Source organism: Elaeis guineensis, chromosome 7, assembly GCF_000442705.2.
Source record: "Elaeis guineensis isolate ETL-2024a chromosome 7, EG11, whole genome shotgun sequence".
NCBI classification, from domain to species: domain Eukaryota; kingdom Viridiplantae; phylum Streptophyta; class Magnoliopsida; order Arecales; family Arecaceae; genus Elaeis; species Elaeis guineensis.
Window position 1 is genome coordinate 9,885,493 of NC_025999.2, and position 24,629 is coordinate 9,910,121.

Below are 24,629 nucleotides of genomic sequence, written 5' to 3' on the forward strand. Positions count from 1 at the left end.
AACACAAGCTGTATTTACATTATGAAGATATACAAGAGGAATGTCGCCAAAGCTGTATTTGCATTATGAAGATATACAAGAGGAATATCGCCAACTTGTATCACTGATTATTTCAAATTGAAGTGTCCACAAGATTTAATCTCCTAAATAGTGATGTCGAGCATCAGAATAATCTGAACAACAGCAATAACAATGATGAAAACAGCATGGAAAATTTTATAATAAATATATCTTATATATGGTCTTGTTACCAGCTAAAGCGAATTACCGTTCTAACAACTCTCACACCAAGAAACATAGAAAAAGAGGTAAACAATCAAGTCAGGCCTCACCAACACACAAATATATAGAAAAATTCAAGAATAAATATAAGGTTGTCCGTCCACTATGTTTCTTTCTTTTTGCTCCATATAAGACAGATACATGAGGACCACAGGAAATGGGTAGCAACACAAAGGGAAGCAGCTTGCCAACAAAGAAGGCTCTTTATATCATAGCATCCCTACATGATGAGCACCAAATTCCTCGGGCCTCCAGCAGCAGTATTCAACCACAGCAAAACCACTTTTTCTGCATGCCAGTTCATATAATTGTCAGTGGAATAAAAAAGCCCTGCAAAACTTTTCACAAATTAAAAAGCAGCAAAATTTTATGCTGGTCCCTAGCTTCCATAAGATGAAACATATGCATGCATAAAGCTTATCTATATTGTGATATAAGATTAAATGAATTAATCGAGCAATTATGCTTAAATGAGTTATGATGAAACATAGAAACAAGATAGGATCATACACTCTTTCTTGGATATTGGTAGGTCTCATCTGGTTTTAAACCACCCATATTGTTTCTCCTTGGAGAGTTTGCGACCCCCGGATTACCACTTGTCTTCTTTTCATCTCGAGCTTTGTTGAATATAACAGTGAACCCTTCAGCCGAGGCAGGATTGTTCACATCCCAATCTCCAAATTTGGGCAGCGGCCGGCCCTTCTCCTGCCACATTCAAGGGAGAAAAAGAAATTACACATGCGAAGGCTGCAAGGTAGCAAGCAATCTGATACAAAACAAGAACTGCGCCTATGAGAACAGAATATAGATGAAACCGCTACAATGACTGGAACCAAGGCCACAGAAATTACTTTCTACAATGCAAGCTTACGAGAAATGATAGGAGCAAAATAAATTTTACACATGATGAACACATGCTAAAGTAGAAGAACAACAAATGAATCTGCTTCTGGTTTTATGCAATATGCAAACTTTCATAGTTTTATATACATTTAAGCAAAATTCGCTGTCTCGGTACCAGACCATACCAGTACCATCCTATATCACAGTGTCGGTATGCATTTCGGTATGATACGAAATAGCATACCAAGTGTCTGTATGGTACGAGATAATATATTGGTATAAGACCGATACAATATGGTACGCCTCATATCGGATGGTATGGGATGGTGCAGCAAACCATACATTCAAGACTCATCCGCACACCAAATGATGGTAACGGCAAGCTTGAGGTGTTGTATCAACTATTTCTCCACTTTGACAGTGATAGGGACAAGTCCTGTATACTAAATATATTACCATCATGCCAAAAAAAGTAGTGAAAAATGCAAAAAAGATAGCACTACCTTGCAGATAGGAAAACAGTGTAGAAAGAAAGTTGATGATGATACCATTTAGTGCAGCATAGGAGCTGGAACCATTACATGCATGGAATGGGCAAATTTTCAATGTAACAGGGAGTTATCAGCAATCTTGTTTACAATCTCAGAGAAGGCAAGAACCAGCAGATCAGTAACTTTGTGAGGAAATTTCATTAACTATGTTCATCAACTTTGTTCAGGTCCTCAATTTCATTTTCCAGGTGTTACCTTAACAAAACTTCAACTACCAAAAAAAGGAAAAAAGAAACGGAAAGAAAAGACAGACAAATTTTACTTAAAAAAATTAAGAATTTATGAATTGACCTCTAGATTTCTCATCTAAGACTTCTGTTGCCTATTCTCCAGTAATATTTACACATCTACCTTTTAAAAGCTACTTGATTCCCTTTTTAAGATCCCCATCCTTATTTGTTTCTCTAAACTCTTCCTTCCGATCAGTTACTTCTAAACCACTTACTCTGTAAATGCTAATCACCATATCTCTATGCATCACTCATGTCTCAAGCCCAGATTGATGTAGATACTTAGTGGATCGATAAACCAACAAAAAGACGAAATGTAGACAAAATACATAATTCATGTTCATGCATGGAATGAAGTTCTAGATGAATATAAAAACAAAATTGGTCATATGCACTGAGAAAAGGCAAATGAGATCATAAATAAGAGTATACAATTGGTCTAATCTATATTACACATTCACTCAGGTTGTTTTTATATCGATAATATTATCAGTGTATATTAACTATATGAAACACTTTTAAAACAAAAGCACCTTAACTCTTATACTTAATAGTAGAAATTGAATATGCATATTTTTCCAACATAAATGGTATCACAATACATGCATGATTAAATCTCAAGAGCATGCTTTCTGATTGCTTAAGGTGTAAAGATTAACTGGTGTTTAGAAGATGTTTAAATGAACAGGCAGCCATCTGAGGTGGTATTAAAGACCACCTAGTTTTGGCTTAAAAATGTGATGATTATCATATTTATTTGTGCCTTATTCAAATAAAAGAAGGGATATGTGGACAACAATTTTGAACCTTTCTCTCCATTTCTAAGTTGGACTTGATTACCAATTTCTAGAACTAAGAACTCCATAATATAACTTGTTAGAAGTCATTGTACATGAATTGATTTAACAATGATTGAATTGATCCAATAAACAATTCTGGTAATTTTGAAACATTTTGAACCTCTGATCTGTCTGAAGGTACTAAAGCATTCTCCCTACCCCTATAATTTAAGGCCTTGACATAAACATATAAACTTTACACAAAATTTGTACACATTGTAAAGCATGGATGGAAGACCTACATTACAAACTATATATTTGACTAATTATATATGTTATTTAACAGATGACTACGACAGAGATAGGAATTAACAAAAGACTGGAATGTTTTGGAACTGATAAATTATGTCTATCTCCTGAAGTTTCATTAATAACATATATAAGATGATGATAAATTCAACCACAATCGATCTAAAACTATCGACTTCAAAACATAAGCAATAACGCCAAATTCCAAAAGAACAAGTCCAGATTAATTTTTTACTGAAAAGATACAAACAAAAACATACCGAGCTTTCAGAAACCACTATTCTTCTGTCTCTTCCCACATTCTCCCAACCCTATATAAAATCCACACGAGAGAATACGTCAAAAATTCCCATAATGATCCAAACCAAGGAGCATTTTACCAGAAAATCAGCAAATCTGATCTCCTTATTTCCCAGATCACCCATCATTTCAAACTCCTACAAAAAAGATCCCATCCCCATCCCCCCATTATGATCTCTCTACGCACTATTCCACCCATTCGGAAGGAAATTCCGAGAAGAATAAACAAATAAAGAAATCCAAATCCACAAGTTTCCCAATAAATCCATCTCTTTACCCCATCCTGCTTCAACAGTGGGGGATTCCTCATTTCTGGTATCACCGGCTTCGTCAAAGAAAACCCAACCGCAAAAACGGGAACTTTAATCGATTTAAAGCATTATTCAAACACGAAACACAGAAAATGCACAATGTAGATCAATTTCTGATGAGAAAAAAGAAGGCCTTACCGACGTCATGATGATCGACGACAGGAGACGCTCCGAAGCCCAGAGAGAGAGAGAGAGAGAGAGAGAGAGAGAGAGAAGGGAGGTGGGGGAGAACGAGTCTCGCGAAGACGGGAGAGGAGGAGAGGGAGGGGAGTGGGGACAACAAAAACGCCGAGACGTCGTCGGCTTTGATGGCCGCGTGGCCGCAGCGGAAAAAACTGTTTTGTTGCAGCTTTCGTATGATCAGTGGAGAAAAAGAAAAGAAAAGAAAAGAAAAAAAAAAAAAAAAACAAATTCTGTTGGGGGAATAAGCTGTCTGGAAAATCTTATTTTGGTAAAGAACCCACACCCAACAAGGATTAGGTTTCCAACAGGCTGTCAGTTGAGAAAAACAGAAAAAGGCCGTCCTTAGCGTGTACCCAGGGTATTCCTCGTTCACACTAACCCGTGCCCCCATTTGAGTTGACTCGGGCTCTACGGTGGGGGCAGTGATTCATTCAGTGTTGCATCCTGCTTAACGCTGAAATCGAATCAGATATCCATATATCAGTATTCATATTTATTTTATTTAACAATTAGATCTAAAAATTTATATCTATTTGATTTTAAATGAATACAAATATAAATGAGACATTAAAAACATGTGTACAATTATAGATATAAATTAAATAATTTAATTTAATAATTACAAAATCAAAAATATTATTAAATAAAAAATAAATCAGATTAAGCACATATTAATTTATTTTTGTAAAAATTTCAAAATTTTATTTAAATTTAAATAAAAATCGAATAGTTATTTTTTTATAAATATAAATATTAAATAAATATTTTAATTTTAATATATATTTAAATAAATTTAAATATGAACATGAATCAGAACGGATATTATTTAGTTCACTCCCATTCTGATTTAAAACACCAAAGTAGGGATCCGTAACGAAAGTCAATAAATGCTCCGGGGACAGATTAGATGACTGCACCATGGAGACAGAGCTCGGTAGTCGTTCTCCATATCACGAAGTCTCTGCACGGTACAATTCCAGCAGACAAAACATGAGAACGAAAGGAGCACCACTGTCTTTTTTCTTTTTTCTTTATGGTGAGCCATCAGTGTTAAATTTAATATAATCGGAGGAGGTTTCTAACCAATCTGTTTAAGCTGCGGTGTGATGGAGGGGGTTTCCAACCAATCTATTTAGACTGCCGGTACTCGGGCAAGAGAACAGTCTGTTGATGATAATTATTATTAATTTTTTTTGCTCACCAACGGAAGTCTTGCTTGGTGCCTATAGTTTTTTATATTTCTAAATATTAGGTCCTCACCATCCAAAAAAAAAGAGAAGCGCAAATCACGGCAGCATCAACAAGATTTAATCAGAGGAAAGCTTCCAATTTCAATGCTTTACTCTATCAAAATTATCATTATATTTCATTTTGACATTTCATCACATCAAATACCATTTTCAAATACAAAACGTTGAAATTCAACAAATTTGACTTCATAGGATTGCAACGCCTCATTTTTAATTTAACTCAAAGTCAACAGATGCTTGACTTCAAATATGATGCAATATCCCGAGCCCTTGCTGGTGCTAACCATAAATGAAACCACCATCATTTCTACTTGACATACAGCACATTCTTCAAACCACTGATCAGTGCCAAAAAATTACTCCCAGAAAAAATTTTCACCAAAATGACGGAAAGACCCACAGAACAAAAGAACAAGGCAGAGGTGTAGGACCTTCTGTACAGATCATGCGAAGCATCAAAATAAAAATACATCCCTGCAAAGCTTAGACTCTTGGTTCTTACGCACATATAGTGATTAGAAATAACACAATATTCAAGTAAAGACACTTAAGCAGCTAAATACATTACAAGAAACAGCAGCATCTAAATCATTCATGATGTTGTATTTGTCAGCGAACTCATCACTTCTTCCGAGTCACCGCGGCAGCGATTCCCCCAACCAATAGCCCCACAGCAGTTGCAGCAATCCCTATGCCTATCACACCATCTGTTCCAATGACATGCAATTAGCCTCTTTAGTATTTGAGATTGAAAGCAGCCAATGGATGTAGAATCCATGTGGTTTTTCTCACCTTTGGCAATTCGATCTTCCACCACTTTTTTAAGAGTCAGGGCCTGCCTCCAATCTGGTGCGATCTATAAAACAAATCATTAAAAACCTTAATGCCCTTATAGAACAAATGTTGAAGCATTATAAGTTCATGGTCGAATCATGTTTAAGAAATAAAATTAAGACATTTGTCCCTCACCTTAAAATTTCATTTCGATTTTCTTGTAAGATGGTCTCTTTTATTTTTATTTTTATTTTTTTTGAGAAAAAAAAAGGATCAACAATAAGAAACATATTGCCATACATCATTGAAGATCATTAATTGCACCCTCAAAAAAAAAAAAAAAACAAGAAGAATAAGAAGAAGAAGAAAAAGAGAGGAAAGGCATTCTGAGACCTGACCAGGCACATTCAGATCGAGTCCTAGATGGAGCACACTCATACTACATATAGTTGTGTTTGATCTTCTGGACCAAAAACAATCATATAAAATAATTAATTTGATAACCTTGGTCCTAGGCAAAACACAAATAGCCTGCCTATATTTGTGTTTAATCTTATGGATCAAAAATAATTGCACAAAATAATTATTTTGATAACCTTGGTGATTGCTACTATATAATCCAACTTCAAGAATGTGCACCCATGATGCCCCCCCCACACCCCCCCCCCCCCCTCTCTCAATCTCACAAACATGCACGCGAGCATGCAAACATGCATGCAAGCATATTATAAACTGACATATCTATATATGTACGTAAATATGTCTCTCTCTCTCTCTCTCTCTCAAACACATGCATGTGCATGAAGTGTGCATACATGCACACACACACACACACACATGTATGTATATGTATGCACATGTATATAAATTATACCTATATATATGCGCATGTGTGTCTTTGTGTGTGTGTCTGTGTCCATGCGTGCGCACGTGTAGGTCACGACAAGTTACACCTGGTCTACCTCTTATAGAGGCACACATTTGTGTGTGTGTCTCTGTCCATGCGTGCGCACGTGTAGGTCACGACAAGTTACACCTGGTCTACCTCTTATAGAGGCACACATTTGGTTGAATTGGATTGAGGGGGAAGGGAGTCATATTGATAATCCGAGATAGTGGATGTGATCTACATCTCTAATATATATATATATATATATATATATATATAATATTTGATTTAAAGACTCCTAGTCTATGCATCAAATGGTCAATTTGACCACTCAACACATAGACTAAGGGTCTCCAAATCATATTTTTGATGTGTAAGTAATTAATAGAAAATATATTATTTCCAATGGCTTGAATCATCAATATAGGACCCTTCATCATCCGATCAAGAGCTGATCGAATCTGAATGGAGATCCACTTATGTAACCATAGTCTCTTTGTCCCTCCCTCTCTCAGACTTGGGTCAGGTTAATCGGATTTGGACTCAGATCCAATCAGATCAAAACAAGACAATAAGGATTCTACATCGATGATCAAAGCCATTGGATATGATCTACTACTTCAAAACTGCTTGCACACCAAAAATCATATGATTTGAAGACCCCCAGCCTACGCATCAAGTGATCAAAAAATACATCTAATTCAATTTTACTTAGGCTGTCCAATTTTTGATTACTTAATGCATAGATTAAGGATCTCCAGATCATATGATTTTTTATGTGTAAGCAGTTTTGAGATAGTAGATTATATTTAATGGTTTAGATCATTAATGTAAGATCCCTATTATAGAGTTTTGATATGATCGGATCTGAATCCAAATTCGGTCGACTTGATTCTAGTCTGGCTATATATATATATATATCAGTGAAAGAGATCCAAAAGAATCAGGTCCCATAAATAAGATTCAAATCAATGAATATTCAGTTGCCCCTGACTAGTATTCAACAGAATCAAAGTTTGCACCAAAACTAAAAGCCTATACTGGACAACACATCAAAAATTTACTGAGGTTCCAATAGTTCTTATTATTTAAGTTGTTTATTACCCCATGGATAATAACTTGGTTTTAAGATGGTAAACCATACAAGCTTCTAAGAAATGATCTTTAATTTCTGACAAGGTGTTAACAAATAAAAAGATGAGGATGTGCATAATATTTACATTCATGGCATGTGTACAAATCATATTAGAAATGAACTATCAGAATATGCATAACATTTACATTCAATGCATGTGTACAGATCATATTAAACCTATAACCCAGGAGCATATTCCCCAACTCTCAATCTTTAAACTAGATTTTTAAATTTTGGAATATGGGTTTGCCTGGTACATGCTTAGAGAAACAAAGTAATCTGTACATCAAATACAGTGATCACTAGCCAATAAGATATGAAGTTATTTAAGTATTCGGATAAAGAGGCACAAGTTGAGGTTAACTTAGTATGCTATACACGCTTGTGAAAGAATGGGCAAAATTATCGGCAATTCAGAAAGCACACTAAATTTCACATGAGTGTGAACCGTCACACTCACGTCAGAAAGAAGGCTTTCAAGCAATAAACCATTAATGCTATGCAGGCCATCACATAATACCTAACTTCACGGATAAAATATGAGTTGTTTTCTTGGGTACTGGTACAAGTGCTATTCCAGTATGAGGTGTCAATATCTTAAATTCTGAAAACATTGAACCAATGGCATTGGTATGACTTGACTTTGGGCTTATAATGTTCTTTTTTTTTTTTTAATGTGATATGCCTCTCAGAAAAATCAAAGACCAAGAGACACAAGAGATAAAATCAATAAAGTTAAGCTAGCCTAGCAATGAAACATTTCTTATAGAAGTGAATTCATTTATCAAAATTATGCATGGAGAAAAGCGTCATATATGCATTATGCCATCAGATTAATGGTAGAATGGAACCCCCCCCGTCTCTCTCTCTTTCTCTCTTTCTGGGGAAGATCTTAAGTTAGTAAATATGTACTAAACTAGGCATGGAATGACTTCTATCCAAGAGTAGTTAACCTTAAAGAATGGATCTAGGCTAGAGACAGGACCAAGACAGTCTATTCGAAGGTTCAAAGTCGATAAGTCAGTCTAAAGAAACCAAAGGTAAACAGTAAGTGATTGCAATGGGGACATGAAAGTAGATAAGTCTATTCAAATCTATGTTTTGTTTGGATAAGAAAATGGAGAATCCAGTTTTTCTCCCATGGCCAGCAGGCAGTAGCCAATGGGAGGGCATTGTAGTACACATGGGAAGCTAGGCATCCCTACAGAGCAACTATGCTATTCAAGGAAAATACACAAAAAGTTCAGAGGGAAATGGTTAGAGTTATAATGTTAGAGAGCAGGGAATGGAATTTTAAGATGTAGAATGAAGGCATATTTCATCAAAGCAATCAAAAAAATCATTAAATAGTTAATAAGATCTTTGTGGAAGCAATAAAAAGAACAGACAAATAGCATTGTGTAACTCATTAATCAAGTATCAAGCATATATCATTCACCAGGAAAAAAACAGAAAATAGTAGGAATTGAGCGATATAATATGAAGGTGAGCATAAGAAGATCAAACCTCCAAGCAGCGCTCCAGGAGCTGCCGACTTTTTGAATAGTCTCCATTTCTGTAATATCCAACAGCTAACAAATATAGCTTCTCCCTAGTTTGCAGTGGGCTGCTTGAACTGCCCAAGGAAGCTGCCAACACCAGGTTGTTCAGACTTCTCAGACATAACAGGATTAACAGGTTACCAATAAAAATTGAACAGAAAGAAAAAAATTGAGTAAGTGGAGACCATGATAGCAATAAAGGAAAATATTGAAATTAGGAAAGAGACTATATAGATGATGTTAAAATAAAATATTCCACCTTCAAGCATGGCGATTCCACGATTCACATCCTCAGGTTGTCTTGAATGAACTAGAGCCCAAGATAACCTCATAAGACTTTCACTCTTTTGTTCTTGGTTCCCACCCTCAGCAACCTCTCTCTCACAACCCTGTGCACAAGGGAAACAAAAATTTTTGTGCATGGATGTAAGATAAATAACAAAACATACTGAAAGTGATCAGATGAAAAAAGGTTACTGTTGAGTGTTGATTAATGGGAAATGAAATGATCGACATATATGAGAAAGAAATTAAGTCATAGAGAAACACTAACAATAATATCTATTTATATTAAACTTTCCAATGGTACCATTTCAAGAGATCTTTAAATAGACTGTGGGTACATTTTGAGTATGTCGTGGTATATTTCATGAAATTACTAACATTCCAATTTCAGAATATGAGAGAAGGAAAAAGAAATCTAACTTGTCACACATAGCATGTAGTAGTGTCATAAGATCCGCGCAACTGCAAAGCAGACATCACAGTTCTAATGGTAATAACGTGATATGCCCGTATATAATGATGACATCTTTAATCGCACCCCTCATTTTTTTTCCTTTGTAGAACAAGATTACAGACCCCCAAACCCCCTTTTTCTTTCTGAAGAAATACTTATGTGCAGAGACACCTAACTAGTTTTCATTAAGTTAATGAATAAGAATTACCAAAGTGACATAAACCCAACAACTTAACCAGTATCATACTAATTAATACTCTCTAATTTTATGATGGGTCTGTACCTGTGTTAAAGCAAATCAACATGGATACCTTAAGGTAGTAGATTACAAGAATCATGGGCATTACTTGAAAAGCTTCTAGTGGTATCAGGTGGCTGTGGTTATTCAAAACTGGGTTCTGAAAATTAGTGAGTCAGGCTTGAGATGAATTATTCATAAACTAGTGTCTATTGTTTTTGCATTTCTAGAACATTATGATAATGATCTTCTAATTTCTGCACGTTGAAGAACATTGTTTATTAATAACAAACTGGAAAGCTATGTTAAGTTAACCAAGTTGATATAAAAGAGGATGATAACATTGTATAATATATAATGAGAATTTTCATACAGCAATCTCCAATCAAACCTAATTTATGAGGCCTTACTTTAGATATGTAACGATTTAAAAGTATTGATACCACTAGCAAATTCTAATATATGAGTTACATAATCCAAAATTTTAAGTTCAGTCATGCACCTCCCTCCGGCAAGAATGCAAATATTTGGGACATATTAAGCATGCAAATGACAATTCTTTTCACTATTCAAACAATAAGAATTCTTCTCCTTCACTTCACGCGGGAAAAGATAGTCAAGAAAAGATACCAACCACAACCAGTAGACAAAAAAAGGAGGGTGCCATTTGGCATCACATTCAATTTTCTTATTTCCAGAAACAAAAAATAAAACTTTATTTCTATTTTATTTTATTTTTTTCAAAAAATATAAACATGTTTGGTATAGTCAATTATTTTTCAGAATACAAACATGAAAATGGTCGCCAAGGTGGTGATAGTGGTGGCAGAGATAGTGGAGGCCATTGTGCTAGTGGCAGCAGAAGCAATGGCGGTGGGGGTGCCGACAATGTGGCTGTAGCGGCTATTATGGTGGTGGTGGTGTGGTAGAGACTGTGGTAGCAGTAGGGGCGTGTGGCAAAAGTGGTTTGGGCAGTGGCAGCACTAATTGTAGCAGTGGTAGTGAGGCAATGGTGGCAGTGGTGGAGAAAAAGGTGGTGGTGGCAGCAATAGCAGCAACAGTGGAGATTGTGTTGGTGGAGGTAACAAAAACACATGAGCTTCTTATTTTTAAAAGTAGTGAAAGTAAGTTTTCTTACTGTCATTTTTCCAGAAAATAATGAAAATGATTTTGAAAACTAGAAAATAAAAACAATAACACCTAACATGTTTTCTACTTGGGTTTGTATGATTTTAATTTTAAAAATAAAAGCAATGTGAAACAAACCTAACTTAACTGCACTTCTGTAATCATAAGGGAAAAGAAAGAAATCACCACCAAGGCAAAAATTCATACAAGTAGCCAACCACAGAAATTTTAATAAAGGAGAACAGATTGTCATGAAATGCCGAAATTAGTAATTTTTCTAATTCGCCAATTTTTCCTCAGCTTAAAAGAAACTATGAAAGATAGATATCAGATCACTGTCCAACTGCTGCTGTTCAGTGTGATCACGGCGACAGATTGTTAAAAAGAAAAGTATTACAATAGCAGCACAAACTTCTACACCTCAATTGGTCACAGATGCTGAAACTGATACAAGCTGCAACAATCCATGAATAGGAAACAATCCAATGACTACCGGCAAATTCAAGATAATTTATCAACGCAATATCTTCTATGAAGAGTAAACTGACACCACAATCACCACTTTTCCCTTTAAACTAATTCTCAGATTCGTAGATATTTCAAACTAATCATATACATGAATCATCACAAGCATGCCAAAGATGAGTGCAGAAAAAAATGCCCTAATTGCATCTAAGGACGAGAAATTTAACAATATCATAAAAACTTCAAAATAGCAAAACATAACAGCAATCAGAGTGCGGGAGGAGTTGAAATTAGGGTTTCGGGAGGGGCAGGTGAGGAATGTTACGGCGATGATGTCGCGATCGCACCAGGGGATGGTATCGCCACCGCTGAAGAAGGAGCCGACGGACTCGAAGAACTTGCCGATCTTGGCGTCCATGGCCGTGCTGCTCTGCTCCCGGATCAAAAGCTAAGGTTTTTAGGGGGTTCAAAGATCGGAGTGGGGTGGGATCTGGAGAGGAATCGAGGAGGGAGACACTTCGGGGCCAAGCAAACGCTTGGAGGAAGGAGCATGGAATGAGAGAAATGGGGCCCCCTGGATCTGGGATATTTTCTTCTTTATTTTGATTTCGTCCTTTGGACGCGTGGAGGATGGATTGCTCCGTTGCTTGCATCATGGCATGTGTAGGCTCGTCCATCCTGGATGCCATACCAAGCGTCTTGACCCAATCCGGTCTGTATAACATCCTGATGTGGTTGGATCTAATCTAGTTCGGTCCTGATCTGACCCAAATCATGTAAACCCCCTCTCTTACCATGCTCCTAATTTATTAAATAAATAATCATTTAAACTAAATCATCCATTGAGTTATTCTCTTTTTATTTATCTCAACAATCCTATCTCCGCGCATCTGGATATTTTATTTATACTGCTCTCAAGTATATTAATATATCTGTATCTATAAGTACTACTTTTAAACCCGTGCATTGCATGTGGGTTCTACAACTATTTTTTTTTATAAAAAAATTATTTGTTATTTATAAATCAAAAGATATCGTCCACCAATTTGTATATTTATATCCTATAAATGATCAATTTCTTATATAAAATTAAATTTTTTTTTTGACAAAACAACCTTTTTTAATTGAAACTAAGAATCTTAGGCTAGATTACATGTGAGTTTGTCCCAAAAAAGGCAACTAAGAATAAATAAGAAGTTCATTTATTTATTCTTAGAATGATTATATCATGTCTAATATTGGTAACTTTAATCAAAACAACTATTCATTATTTACACATATTTTAAAACCTATTTAAGATATCTAGTTCTTATGGAACCATTATGTATAAATTAAAACAAAAACTTAACAAAAGGAAAAAGGAAAATAGCTAGGGAAAGAAACCAATTACAAAACTAGTTCTTGGCCTACTGTGGTGGATGGTGAAGTAGTTATCAAATTGATTTTGTCTTGCTTAGCATGCTTGGGAGTGTGGAGAAAATTTTGGTAATCGAATAGGATCATAGCAATACCATGTACCAATGTTGGACATGCAGGTTCCATGTTGAGATAAAGTGGATGGCTATGGCCATCTTATAATTTATGACTTTTTAATTATATATTTCCTTTTTGGCTAAAGTATTATGTGGTCTTTCTCTTAACAAAGAGTAAGAATTAAACCAATAGGAGCTTGTTTATAAAATTTTAGGGTATTTGTGGTTGTCTTGTGGACATGAGGAAAAACGTTGCTCTTCTAGGTTGAGTTTATTATAAATATTTACGCTATTATTTTTCAACTATTTGGTGATTTTAACCAAATTTTTTGGTGTTTACCAAAAAAAATGGAATTTTTGTGATGTTAATTGTTATTAGCCAGTGTGAAAAATGATGAGGGTATAAGATATATCATTATGAATTAGAAGAAGATGAGGAACATATTATGGCTAGCTGACAGATAGCTTATACCACATGGAAAATACCATGCAATAAAAGTTTCGTTGTGGTATAAATTTTCATAATATTAGTGACCAATTGCATATACAGAGGAGACAAAACAATTGAAGAAACCAAGAATTATTATCTCTATAACATGGCTACTTTAGTGTTCAAGAAATCAGGGAATTTTAGGAGGAAAAGAAAAACTTCAGATGGCTACTTGTGGGATTTATCATCAAGAGATATTATGGGCCTATTATTATATTATAGAACTAGAATTTTCTGTTGCAGCTATGCACCACAATACGAAGTAGGGAAATTTTTTGTGCACCACGGATGGTGTAGAAAATCTGATGTGGAGCATATCGTCTTATCCGATTGGTTCATGTAGTCACCATTTTTCAATGTGCATTTAATGCCTGCAGTTTTACTTTTTCGTTTAAAATTTTGAATGACGAAAATATTTTTATTTTTTAAAAAAATTATGATATTCTATGTTCATATTATGACATCTTGCGTTTAGAAAGTTATAAGTTTGGTTTACAGAATATCATAATATAATGCAGGACGTCATAATATGCAAAGGATGTCAGAATTTTTTCAAAAAATAGGAGAATTTTTGTCATTCAAAATTTTTAAAAGAAAATGTAAAGCTGCAGGCATTAAATGCATATTGAAAAGTAATTGGACAAAAATACTCATTCCATATTATGATATTCTGGACTATATTATGGCATCCTAGACTATATTATGACATCCTGTATATAGAAAGTCTCATAATTTGAGGTAGGATATCATAATATGCATAGGATGTCATAATTTTCTTGGCCATATTATGATATTCTGTATATAAGAAGTCATAATATGCTACAGAATATCATAATTTTTTTCAAAGGATTGAGATATTTTTATCATATAAAATTTTTAAACAAAAAAATAAAACTGCAGCTATTAAATGCATGTTGAAAAGCGATGGCTATGTGGGCTAATCACATAAAGCAATGCGCTCCACGTCGGATTTTCTAGACCACCTGTGGTGCACAAAGAATTTCTCAAGTAGTAAAAGCAACTCGGGAAGGGTTCGTGGTAGCTTTTTACAAGTTACAAGCCAAAGATATTCGGATGGAAAGCAACTTGGACTATTATTATTTGACTTAATTATGTTAGAAAAAATTCTTCATATAGAAATATTCTGAATATGGCATATAAATCATCTTCCTATCATTGATTACACGTGGTAAGCAATTTTATAAAGATTTGAATTCTAGGCAATTACACCTTTAGTATTAAAAGAAATCAAAAAATGGAAGGATTATTATAGCAGATTAAATCCAAAATAAAGAAAGAAATTGATTGTTCATAAGGAGAAAGTTATGTCTTAATCCTTGATTCTACAATGGATCCTTCCTCCACATTTATATAAATAGGATCAGGAGACTCCAAAAGGGACAGACTTTGAAAGGAAAAGACTCCTACAACTTAAAAATCTTATAGTGAGAGACTCATAAGTGGTCCACAGGTCATCAAAAATCTGAGGAGAAAATTCAAAAAGAGAATCCGAGAAGGCTGACAAATCTGAGGAGGTTGACAAGATCAAAGAGAAAATCCAAGAAAAAAATTCGAGAAGGCTAACAAGGTCGAGAAGAAAATTCGAGGAGACTGACAAGTTTGAGGAGAAAATCTGAGAAGGCTGACAAGATCGAGGAGAAAATCCGAGAAGACTGACAAGATCGAGGAGAAAATTCGAGGAGAAAATCCAAGAAGGTTGATAAGATCGAGTAAGTCGATCAGAATAGGATAATATTATATATTATAATACTTTATTATATTCTCTTTATTTATGTTTTTTCAAAGTTCGATTTGACTTAAGCATTGGAGGGTTCAGTCGGAGCCAATCCGACGAGCTTTGTCATTCTTTTGGTGTACAGATCCGCAACTTCAAAATAGATCGTATCTCACCATCGTGAATCAAACAATGCCCTCCAGATGATCCTAATCGGATCAAATTTTGACAGCAATAGTTTGACGTGCCAGATAGGAGGGTTGAACCTTCAACCCTCCAACTTTTGACATATATTCCATTCTCTGTGTTTTCCTATTATAGGAATGACATTCCATGTATAGTAACAAAAGATCCACCTCGAACCACATCAAGCTACAACAAACTCAGAGCTACAACAACTGAAGTCGATCTCGACCAATTGAGAAAGATCTTTATGAATTGCTATTCAACTTGGTCAGACGAGAACCAACCTATAATACATATGAGCTCTGACTTGGATGATTCGACTTGGTTGGCTAAACACTGACCTAATGAAAGATACGAGCTCCAGCTTGGAATGATTCAATTTGGTCGAATGAGACTTGACCAAATGAAAGGTATGAGCTCCGACTTTGGCTCTAGCTAATCGATTACAAAAAGGCACACCCATCAAGGACCCTACATGGCCGCATGGTGGGTCAAAAACAACGACAACATTGACTTGGCTAGATTTATTGTCGATGTTCAACTTACAATCTATTTCAGATATTTCAACTTTCGATCTACGACTTTGGCTCTACCCAATCGATTACAAAGGGGCACACCCTTCAAGGACCCTATATGGCCGCATGGTGGGTCAAAAATGACGACAACATTGACTTGACAAGATTTATTATCGAGGTTCAACTTACAATCTATTTCAGATATTTCAACTTTGGATATTTCAACTTTCGATCTACTTCAAATATTCTTCGGATACCTCGACTTTTGATCTATTTTGGATATTTCAACTTCAGATACTTCAACTTTCAATTACTTTGGATATTTCAACTTTGGATACTTCGACTTTCGATCTACTTTGAAAATTTCAACTTTCAATCTATTTCGGATATTCTTTGAATACTTCAATTTTTTATCTACTCTGAATATTTCGGATATCTCGACTTCTTATTAATTACTTTCTTCGTCTAAAGCAATGAAATTGCTTCATATTTGAAAGTGGAGGGCATATGATATGGCATATAAATCACCTCCCTATCATTGATTGACACGTGATAAGTAATTTTATAAAAATTTAAATTCTAGGCAGTTATATCTTTGTTATTAAGAGAAATCTAGAAATAGAAGGATTATTATGGTAGATTAAATCCTAAATAAAGAAAAAAATTGATTGCTCGTAAGGAAAAAGCTATGTCTCAATCTTTGATTTCTACAACAGATCCTTCCTCCACACTTATATAAACAGGATCAAGAAACTCCAACAGGGACAGACTTTGAAGGGAAAAGACTTCCACAATTTAAAGCTCTCATGGTGAGAGACTCATAAGCTCTCATCTATCATATTTTTTTTTCTTTCCTTAGTGTAGGTCCATAGGTCATCGAAAATCTGAGGAGAAAATCCGAACAGAAAATTTGAGAAAGCTGACAAAGCCGAGGAGCAAATCTAAGAAGGCTGATAAGGTTGAGAAGAAAATATTTTCGAGAAGGTTGATAAGATCGAGAAAAAAATTCAAGAAAAAAATCTGAGAAGGCTGACAAGGTTGAGGAGAAAATTCGAGAGGACTAACAAGGTCGAGGAGGAAATCGAGAAGGCTGATAAGACTGAAGAGAAAATCCAAAGAAAAAATTTGAGAAAGCTGACAAAATCGAGTAAGTCAACCAGAACAAGGTAATATTATGTATTATAATGCTTTATTATATTCTCTTTATTCCTGTTCTTCCAAAACTTGATATGACTTAAGCATCAGAGGGTCCGACGGGAGCCAATCCGATGAGCTTTTTCATTCTTTTGGTGTGCAGATCTATGATTTCAAGACAGATCATATTTCACCACCGTGGATCAAACAATGCTCTCCAGATGGTCCTAATTGGATCAAATTTTGGCAGTAATAATTCTTATCCAAGATATTAGACATGGATGGTCCATCACTTTGCATCATAAATATTTTTTTTCCGCACCACATATTTCTTGAGAGAAACCAAGCAGTTGATTAGTTGCCTAAATTTGATATTTCTCTTATATTTATTTATGGTGAGCTCTTTCTTTCTCAATTATCTCAACTTGTTTTTGCCAACACTCAAAGTTATATTTTCTTCATCTTTAATATTTTACTTTTTTACACTAGCCTATCTAACTCTTTACATGCTTAGAGTTGAACCCATGATATCACGGCATGGCACGCCCCCTATGATAAATCGAAAAATAAATTATGATAAAAAATATTTTTAAAAATAAATAATAAAAAATAATATTTAAAAAAAAACTCCAAAACTCTCTTAAGAATTTGAACAGAGCAGGCAGCAGAAGGAGTTCCAGTTGTAAAGAATGATTCACCTTCCTTTGTAAAGAATGAGCCATCTTTTTTTTTTTTTTTATGATTATTTTGCGATCTATGTAGAAGGAAGGAATAGAAAAGTTCGGAGTGCTTTGCGATCTGTGTGAGGCATCGGTTGATTGCGAAATTCTATCATTCTTTAACGCAAAACATACAACCAGAACCTAGCAGAAGGCAGGAAGCCCATGGCCAGTCAAGAACGGGATTGGTACTCAAAAAGTATCGTAGAGTACGGTGCATGTTTTGAGATATCCATCGAAAGATGGATGGTTATATGATATTTATCTAAACTATTCAAATACTCTTAGGATTTATCTATTTCTATTTTCTTAGTATTTTAATGCGCGTGTGGCTATCCATCTTTTAATGGATATATTCGAAGCATGCATAGCACCCTTTGATACTTTTTAAGTAACGCAGAGGTAGAGCCATCAAAATGGGCTGTGGCCCACAGGCTAGTCCATTTAGGCCCTTATAATAGTATGGCTGGACTAGAGTTTTGGCAGCTCGTTTAATAAAAGGGTTTTTTAGTTTAGTCCGTTTATGGCCTGACCCATGAAAGATTGGCTCGTCTAGTCGGCGGGCCGGTTCGTTTCTTTGATTTTGTGAAGTTTAATTAATTTATAGTATTTTTTTTTTGTAAAAAATAGAGGTTATGATATTATTATAAATTTTTTGGATCTATTTTATATTTATTTTTAGTGTTTTAAAATTTGATATAGAAAATAATTTTATTTATTTATTTAATGAAATATTATATTTAAAATTTTTTTAATATTTAATATTTTTATTTTTTTAAATTTTTTAATTATTTTAATTTTTTTGATGAGTCATAAGAATATAAGCTGATTAGAGTCGGACTGTCCGTTTATCGAAAAAAAATTATTTGGTCCGATCCCACTGGGTCTGTTTCGTGAAAGACCGGCTCTCCACGGATCGGATCGATCCGTTTTGGCAGCTCTATGCTGATCCGTTCCCAATCAACAATAAATACATGACGGGGCCCATGGATGAAATCGAAACCACAGGCCTGTCCGTGGTCGGAGCGCCATGCAGGTCGGACTTTGACATTCGTGGTGCTGCCAGTACAAGCAGTGCCACCCTCCTACCCACCTCCCTTCATCTCAAGAGAGAGAGAGAGAGAGAGAGGGGGGAGGGCTCGGTTTTTTGGTGGATAGAGAAAGTGCTCATCAAAAGAGAGAGAGAGAGAGGGAGCTCCATCTGCGCATGCTTTAGAAACTTATTTTCCTACTATAATGGAGGCAAAACGAGAAGAAGGCGAAGCCCATCTTCCCTCCAATGTTGCTGCCCCGAGACCGAGACCACCCACCCCCGACCACCCTCCCTACGCCGAGGTATATGATATCTATTTCTCTCCCGATCATCACCTCTTCCTTCTTTTTAGTCCCACATCGTTTTTGTTCTTGATGCGGACTTGGGAACATTAGATGGTTCGGGTGGCGCTGCGAGAGCTGGCGGAGGAGGGCGGCTCCACGGAGGCCTCCATCTCCCGCTACATCCAGTCCAACTACACTCGACTCCCTCCCGGCCACTCCAGACTCCTCCCTTACTACCTCGGCAAGTTCGTCGCCGCCGGAGACGTCTCCATGCTTTCTCCCAATCGCTTCGCCCTCCCGTTAACTCCTCCTTCCCCAACTCTCCTCCCCCTCCCTCACCACTATCCCATTCCAACGCCCAATCATCATCCTAACCCTAATCCTCGTCGATCGTCCTTTCGGCAAAAAAACGCCGGTCCTCAAATTCCGCGCCGCCGTGGGAGGCCACCTAAAATGACCACGGCCACCACCTCTGGCTCCGCCGTCGGAGGCCTTATGCTTCTTCCTCCTTGGCCAAAAAGCCCGCATCATGTGATGGATTCGAGCGCATCGCCGGCGCCGCCGATACGGCGGGGACGGGGCAGGCCGCGTAAGAACCCTGAGACGAAGGCTCCGACTCCCGTTGAGCCGGTTCCGAGGCCGCGGCTGATCATTCGGCTACGAAGCAAACCTCCAAACCCCATGTCTGCTGCTGCTGCTTCCGAGGTTACGGCGGTTGAGGAGTGTGATTCCGGAAATAATGTGGATGGCTTGGAGGCAGCACAGAGGAATCCTGATGAGGAGAAGGCATTGCCGGCCAATGTTTATATGATTGAAGAGTCGGCATTGTTGCCTCTGGTTTCAGTGCCTTTGGAACCTGATGTCGAAATGCTGCATATGGATCAAATGCAGCCAGAGCCAGAGGGTGGTTTGCTGCTGCTACAGCCTGAGTCTGAATTTTTGCTGCGAGCGCCGGAGCGAGCTGAGAACAATGAAGACCGGTCGCTGCCGACCTCAGTAATGCCTGAGACCAAACAAGATCAATCTGTGCTGCTGGGAGCAAGTTGGTCCAAATCCATAGAGGAATCATTGCCACCGGCAATTCAGGCTAATGCGGAGTTGCTGCTGCCGACCAGTGTGCACCTCGAGCCAGAGCCAAGTGAGGAACCACTGGCATCTACCCAACTGCATGTTGAAGTGAAAGAACCAAAAGAAGAGTCCTTGTCATCATCTATTGTTCAACCTAAGTCTGATGAATTATTCTTGCCTCAAGTTTGTGTTCATCCAGAACCTTGGAAGGAAGAGTTATTGCAGCTTCTCCCACAGCAATCTGAGACTGGAATAGACTTGTTCCTGCTGCCGGGTCCAATGCAATCCGAGCTCCATGAGGAATCGATATTGTCGGTCTCAACACAGCCTCAGCCTGAAGAACAACTGGTGCTGCCAGCACCGTTGAGTATGGAGCTTATAGAAATCTCATCACAACTGGCACCAGACCAACCTGAGTCTGTTGAGGAGACATCACTGCAGCCAGAGTTAGATGGGGAATATTTGCCACCTGCCCAACTTCCGCCCGAGCCCAAAGAAGAGCCATTGCTGCTACCTTCCATTCAGATAGAGCCCAAAGAAGAGCTTTTGTCACTGGCCTCCATTGAGCCTGAGGTTAAAGAACAGTCATCCCCACCTGCTCCAATCCCTGCGGTGGAGAAGGGCGAGAAGAGTGGGCATTCTAGTAAGCACAGAAGAACGCATGCTAAACATAGGAGACTCTGGTTTGAATGTTAAGATGGAGAATGGCCTTCTTTTCCCTCTTCTTCTCTGTATTGTGCTGTTTATGAATTTTCTTAACTAGCTGCTCTTGTTGAGTTTATCTGAAACTGCTTACATTGCCTCAGCTTCTCTACTTCTCTTGCATTGAGAACTCAACCAACCCAAGTTTGGATATGGGATTAATTTTTCATGCCATAGTCCAGTTGATTTCAATATGAAGTTCGGCCTTAGAGGCTGATGCAGTTCCCTTGTTGATGACACTTTGATAGGATTAGAGTAAGGGCTAGGAGTGATACTGGGCTGAACTCTCCTTTTGGTGCATGAAATCCTAGCTGAGATGATCATTTTCTGAGACTGTCGGGCTTGGTAAGGGAAGAAATTTATAACAAGAGCCATGCCAGAATTCTGACTAGCTAGTTACTTATAACTGCGAGTTCCCAGTCAGATAAAAGAACTCACTTGTATAGTGGATTCTTGTGATTCTTCAAGCCAAATGGTGAGATGCTAAGAATAAAGAGATAGGAAGTTGATCGATCATCATTTATTTACTTTTTGATAAGATCGAAAATAACAATGAGCAACTGTCATAAAACAGTGTTTGGTCTTGAAGTAATCACACTTTGGGGTAATGGTCAATTGTCTAGGTGGCAGTGGCCTAGCCCTGTTTCAAGGGTTTTTGTTATTTTAGTATGCTCTTTTCTTGTTATGCACCAATGGACATGGCCAGGAAATGGAGGCTTGAAGGAGCAACTCAAAAGTCTCAAGCATGCATATCATCTTTGACAATTTAATTATTATTATTATTATTCTTTTCACTTGTATGAAAGAAATCTTAGATTTAGACCATCTATTGATGAGTACAAAAACTAAAATTTTGTGGGTCTACCCTGAGGGATTTGCCTAGGGTTTGGTACCTTTGTCTCTATGAGAATGAAGACTAAGCACTGCTCTTATCTGAAGACAGAAAGATACTTGTGATGGAAATTCTGAAAATTTGATCCTATGATGTCAAAAGTCCAGAGTGTTAAGAAAGTTTATTGCTGATGTTTTATCGACATTAGGTTCTAGCTGAATTTTCATTTAAGAGGTGATTCTAGATGATTTTGAAAAAAGTAATTTGCATTAACAATGATAAATAGATTGAATATTAATTTTGCAAAGTAAAACTTTGAATTTCCTATTATGAGGGAGGAACAAGAATGTTCAATCAATGAGAGCTTCATTGACTGTGTCATTAGCAAGAGATAGCTAACGATCTGTCTCCGGTGCTTTAAAACTATTAGATGAAGAATGAAGTATACTGTAAGACAGTTCATGCATTGATGGGTGATAAAATAGAAAAAAAGATTGAGGGTATTTATGGATCTTAAACATTTGCAGTAGTTCATGATCATATTATTGATTGCGAAGTTCTGTTGGCGCCTGCTTTGAAGATGTAGTGGTACAAAGGCATCACCACAAATTTTATTGTCTGTGGAAGATATAGTAACACCTGCTATTAAGATACATTATGTATGCATCTTGAGACATTCATCTAAAAAGGTTGATGTTGTGTTTGATGCCTTCACCAACTTAGGAAGACTACCTTTGTGGATGGAAGAAAAAGATTATTCTTTCATGCCTAATGTAAGGATTTTAGTTTCTAGCATGATAATGCTCACATGGATTTGCCTAATGTAAGGTTTTTAGTTTCTGGCATATTTTCTAGCACAATGCTCACATGGATTAAGATATCTGTATCTCTCAATTAGAATGGGAATCTAAAGAGTCTCTAGAATAATCAAGGCTTCTAAATATATGTCAGTAAATAATGATCAGCATGTTGCAATATCAGTTAGAATAGGAGCATAGGGTTGTTTTTGATGGTATGAGGTTAACTGTCATTTTACATATTGATCTGAATTTTGGAGATCTGGAAAATTTCAGAAAGAATGTAAAAGAGACTACAATACCTCGATATCATGCTGGTCAATGTGTTGGGATTATATATTTGCATTAGCTAAGTTAGTAGGAGATGATATATTTTATTATTATATCAGTGCTAATAGCGACACATGAGGTATAAAACTTCGAGAGTTGTGCAAGATTCATATGTGAAGGTAGAAGGTATTTTAACAGGAAAATGCATTATCCTTTTCATTTTTCATAATAATTCCTCTTTGTTCTCTCTCATGCATGACCATACCCTTGATGAAATAAAAATGCGCATATCCTTATTACTTTAAATTGCACTCTTGGATGGACTGCTTTCTTATTCTCATGCATAACCATTACCACCCGCTTCCAGCCTATGATATTTATATTTGGAATGACTAAAATCTGACTCCTTGTGCTGTACAATATACATTGTATTAACCATATGTTCTTTTCTTTAGTCTTTAAATCCTACATCATCACTAATTGCAACAATACAAAATGTTGATGCCCTACTAGGCTTCTCCATGAGAGTCTGTTAGGCTATTTAATGCTTACAACACAAAATCTTGCAATAGGAGACCATCAACTCTGCATTTCTGCGCCCTATATCCTATTTCTTCATTCAAATTCACCTATGCTTTTCCCCCCACGACAATGATACATACTCCTCAGTTTAATAAGAAATTTCATGGCTTCACTCCTTTTTCAGAATCTCACTCTTTTTTATGGTTATATATATATATATATTCATTCTTTATATTCGTATCCTATTTCAAGTCTCAATTCTGGAGAGGTATATAGATATATGGTGGCCAAGAGATGGAGTAAATTCATCATGCTACAAAATATCCATTTTTATTGTATAATGCAAGTTCTATGAGATCGGATTACCCTGGTGGTTACATGCTTTTTGCTTTGAATTGTGTGCTGGCATTCCGCCCTTTCACTCTACAATTTTTCATAACTGAATCACTGACATTGTGGATGGCATGGTATATATATCATGACCAAAATTAATGTTCACATGAAAGTTGTAATTCAGATGCAATTCATGTAAAAATAAATATAATTTTGTGTTTACCAATTAAGTGTTATTCTGATTCGATTCATTAAAAATATAAACATCATGATAGACTTAAGATATTTTAGATGTGACTCCTCCCAAGATGATTTTTTTTTCTGACTTTATTGGATGTATTTATACCGGGAGAGGATGATTCCTCTATCTCATTAAAAAGAAAAAAAAAAATCATCTTCTTTCACTAATAATGGATTTAACTGGGCAACTGATCAATCTGTTCTTGTCTGCTGCCCTTTTTGAATCAACTTAGCCCTATGCATTGCTACAAATACATGCAGTAGCATCATGTTTGCACTAACTCATGCACTAATATCATCTTAATGTGGAGCCTTAATAAGTTTTAAGCACCATACAAAAGGATGCT

At 36.4% G+C, this 24,629-nt stretch overlaps 3 protein-coding genes across 4 annotated transcripts; 1 reads left to right on the plus strand and 2 right to left on the minus strand.

The window, feature by feature from the left end:
- Window positions 1-207: 207 nt before the first annotated feature.
- On the minus strand, window positions 208-3,993 carry LOC105049101 (protein NOI4). Of its 2 annotated transcripts, XM_073260158.1 has the most exons (4): window positions 3,747-3,993; window positions 3,258-3,308; window positions 793-990; window positions 208-570 (listed from the first exon to the last, which is right to left on the minus strand). In XM_073260158.1, the coding sequence occupies exons 1-4, from the start codon at window positions 3,753-3,755 to the stop codon at window positions 547-549; spliced, it is 282 nt and encodes a 93-aa protein (XP_073116259.1). In that variant the 5' UTR covers window positions 3,756-3,993; the 3' UTR covers window positions 208-546. The 2 variants fall into 2 exon arrangements, with proteins under 2 accessions (XP_073116259.1, XP_073116260.1); XM_073260159.1 differs by lacking the exon at window positions 3,258-3,308 and having other exon boundaries at window positions 3,747-3,986.
- Window positions 3,994-5,387: 1,394 nt separating this feature from the next.
- Window positions 5,388-12,503, minus strand: LOC105049102 (mitochondrial fission 1 protein A). The gene is made up of 5 exons (XM_010928661.4): window positions 12,276-12,503; window positions 9,640-9,769; window positions 9,346-9,467; window positions 5,834-5,897; window positions 5,388-5,748 (listed from the first exon to the last, which is right to left on the minus strand). The coding sequence occupies exons 1-5, from the start codon at window positions 12,366-12,368 to the stop codon at window positions 5,663-5,665; spliced, it is 495 nt and encodes a 164-aa protein (XP_010926963.1). The 5' UTR covers window positions 12,369-12,503; the 3' UTR covers window positions 5,388-5,662.
- Window positions 12,504-19,288: 6,785 nt separating this feature from the next.
- On the plus strand, window positions 19,289-21,417 carry LOC105049103 (uncharacterized). The gene is made up of 2 exons (XM_010928662.4): window positions 19,289-19,536; window positions 19,630-21,417. Exons 1-2 carry the CDS (start codon window positions 19,438-19,440, stop codon window positions 21,280-21,282), a joined length of 1,752 nt encoding a protein of 583 aa, XP_010926964.1. The 5' UTR covers window positions 19,289-19,437; the 3' UTR covers window positions 21,283-21,417.
- Window positions 21,418-24,629: the final 3,212 nt, after the last annotated feature.

Bases quoted from the DNA above. Each gene is read 5' to 3' on its own strand.
- LOC105049102 (XM_010928661.4), bottom strand. From the start codon at position 12,368: ATGGACGCCAAGATCGGCAAGTTCTTCGAGTCCGTCGGCTCCTTCTTC. The intron at 5,898-9,345 runs GTTTGATCTTCT...TTTGTTTTATAG, and splicing joins TCCTGGAGCGCTGCTTGGAG to ATCGCACCAGATTGGAGGCA. The intron at 5,749-5,833 runs GTGAGAAAAACC...TCATTGGAACAG, and splicing joins GGAAGATCGAATTGCCAAAG to ATGGTGTGATAGGCATAGGG.
- LOC105049103 (XM_010928662.4), top strand. From the start codon at position 19,438: ATGGAGGCAAAACGAGAAGAAGGCGAAGCCCATCTTCCCTCCAATGTT. The intron at 19,537-19,629 runs GTATATGATATC...TGGGAACATTAG, and splicing joins ACCACCCTCCCTACGCCGAG to ATGGTTCGGGTGGCGCTGCG.
- LOC105049101 (XM_073260158.1), bottom strand. The intron at 991-3,257 runs GTATGTTTTTGT...TGAATGTGGCAG, and splicing joins TAGTGGTTTCTGAAAGCTCG to GAGAAGGGCCGGCCGCTGCC. The intron at 571-792 runs GTATGATCCTAT...ACTGGCATGCAG, and splicing joins ACCAATATCCAAGAAAGAGT to AAAAAGTGGTTTTGCTGTGG.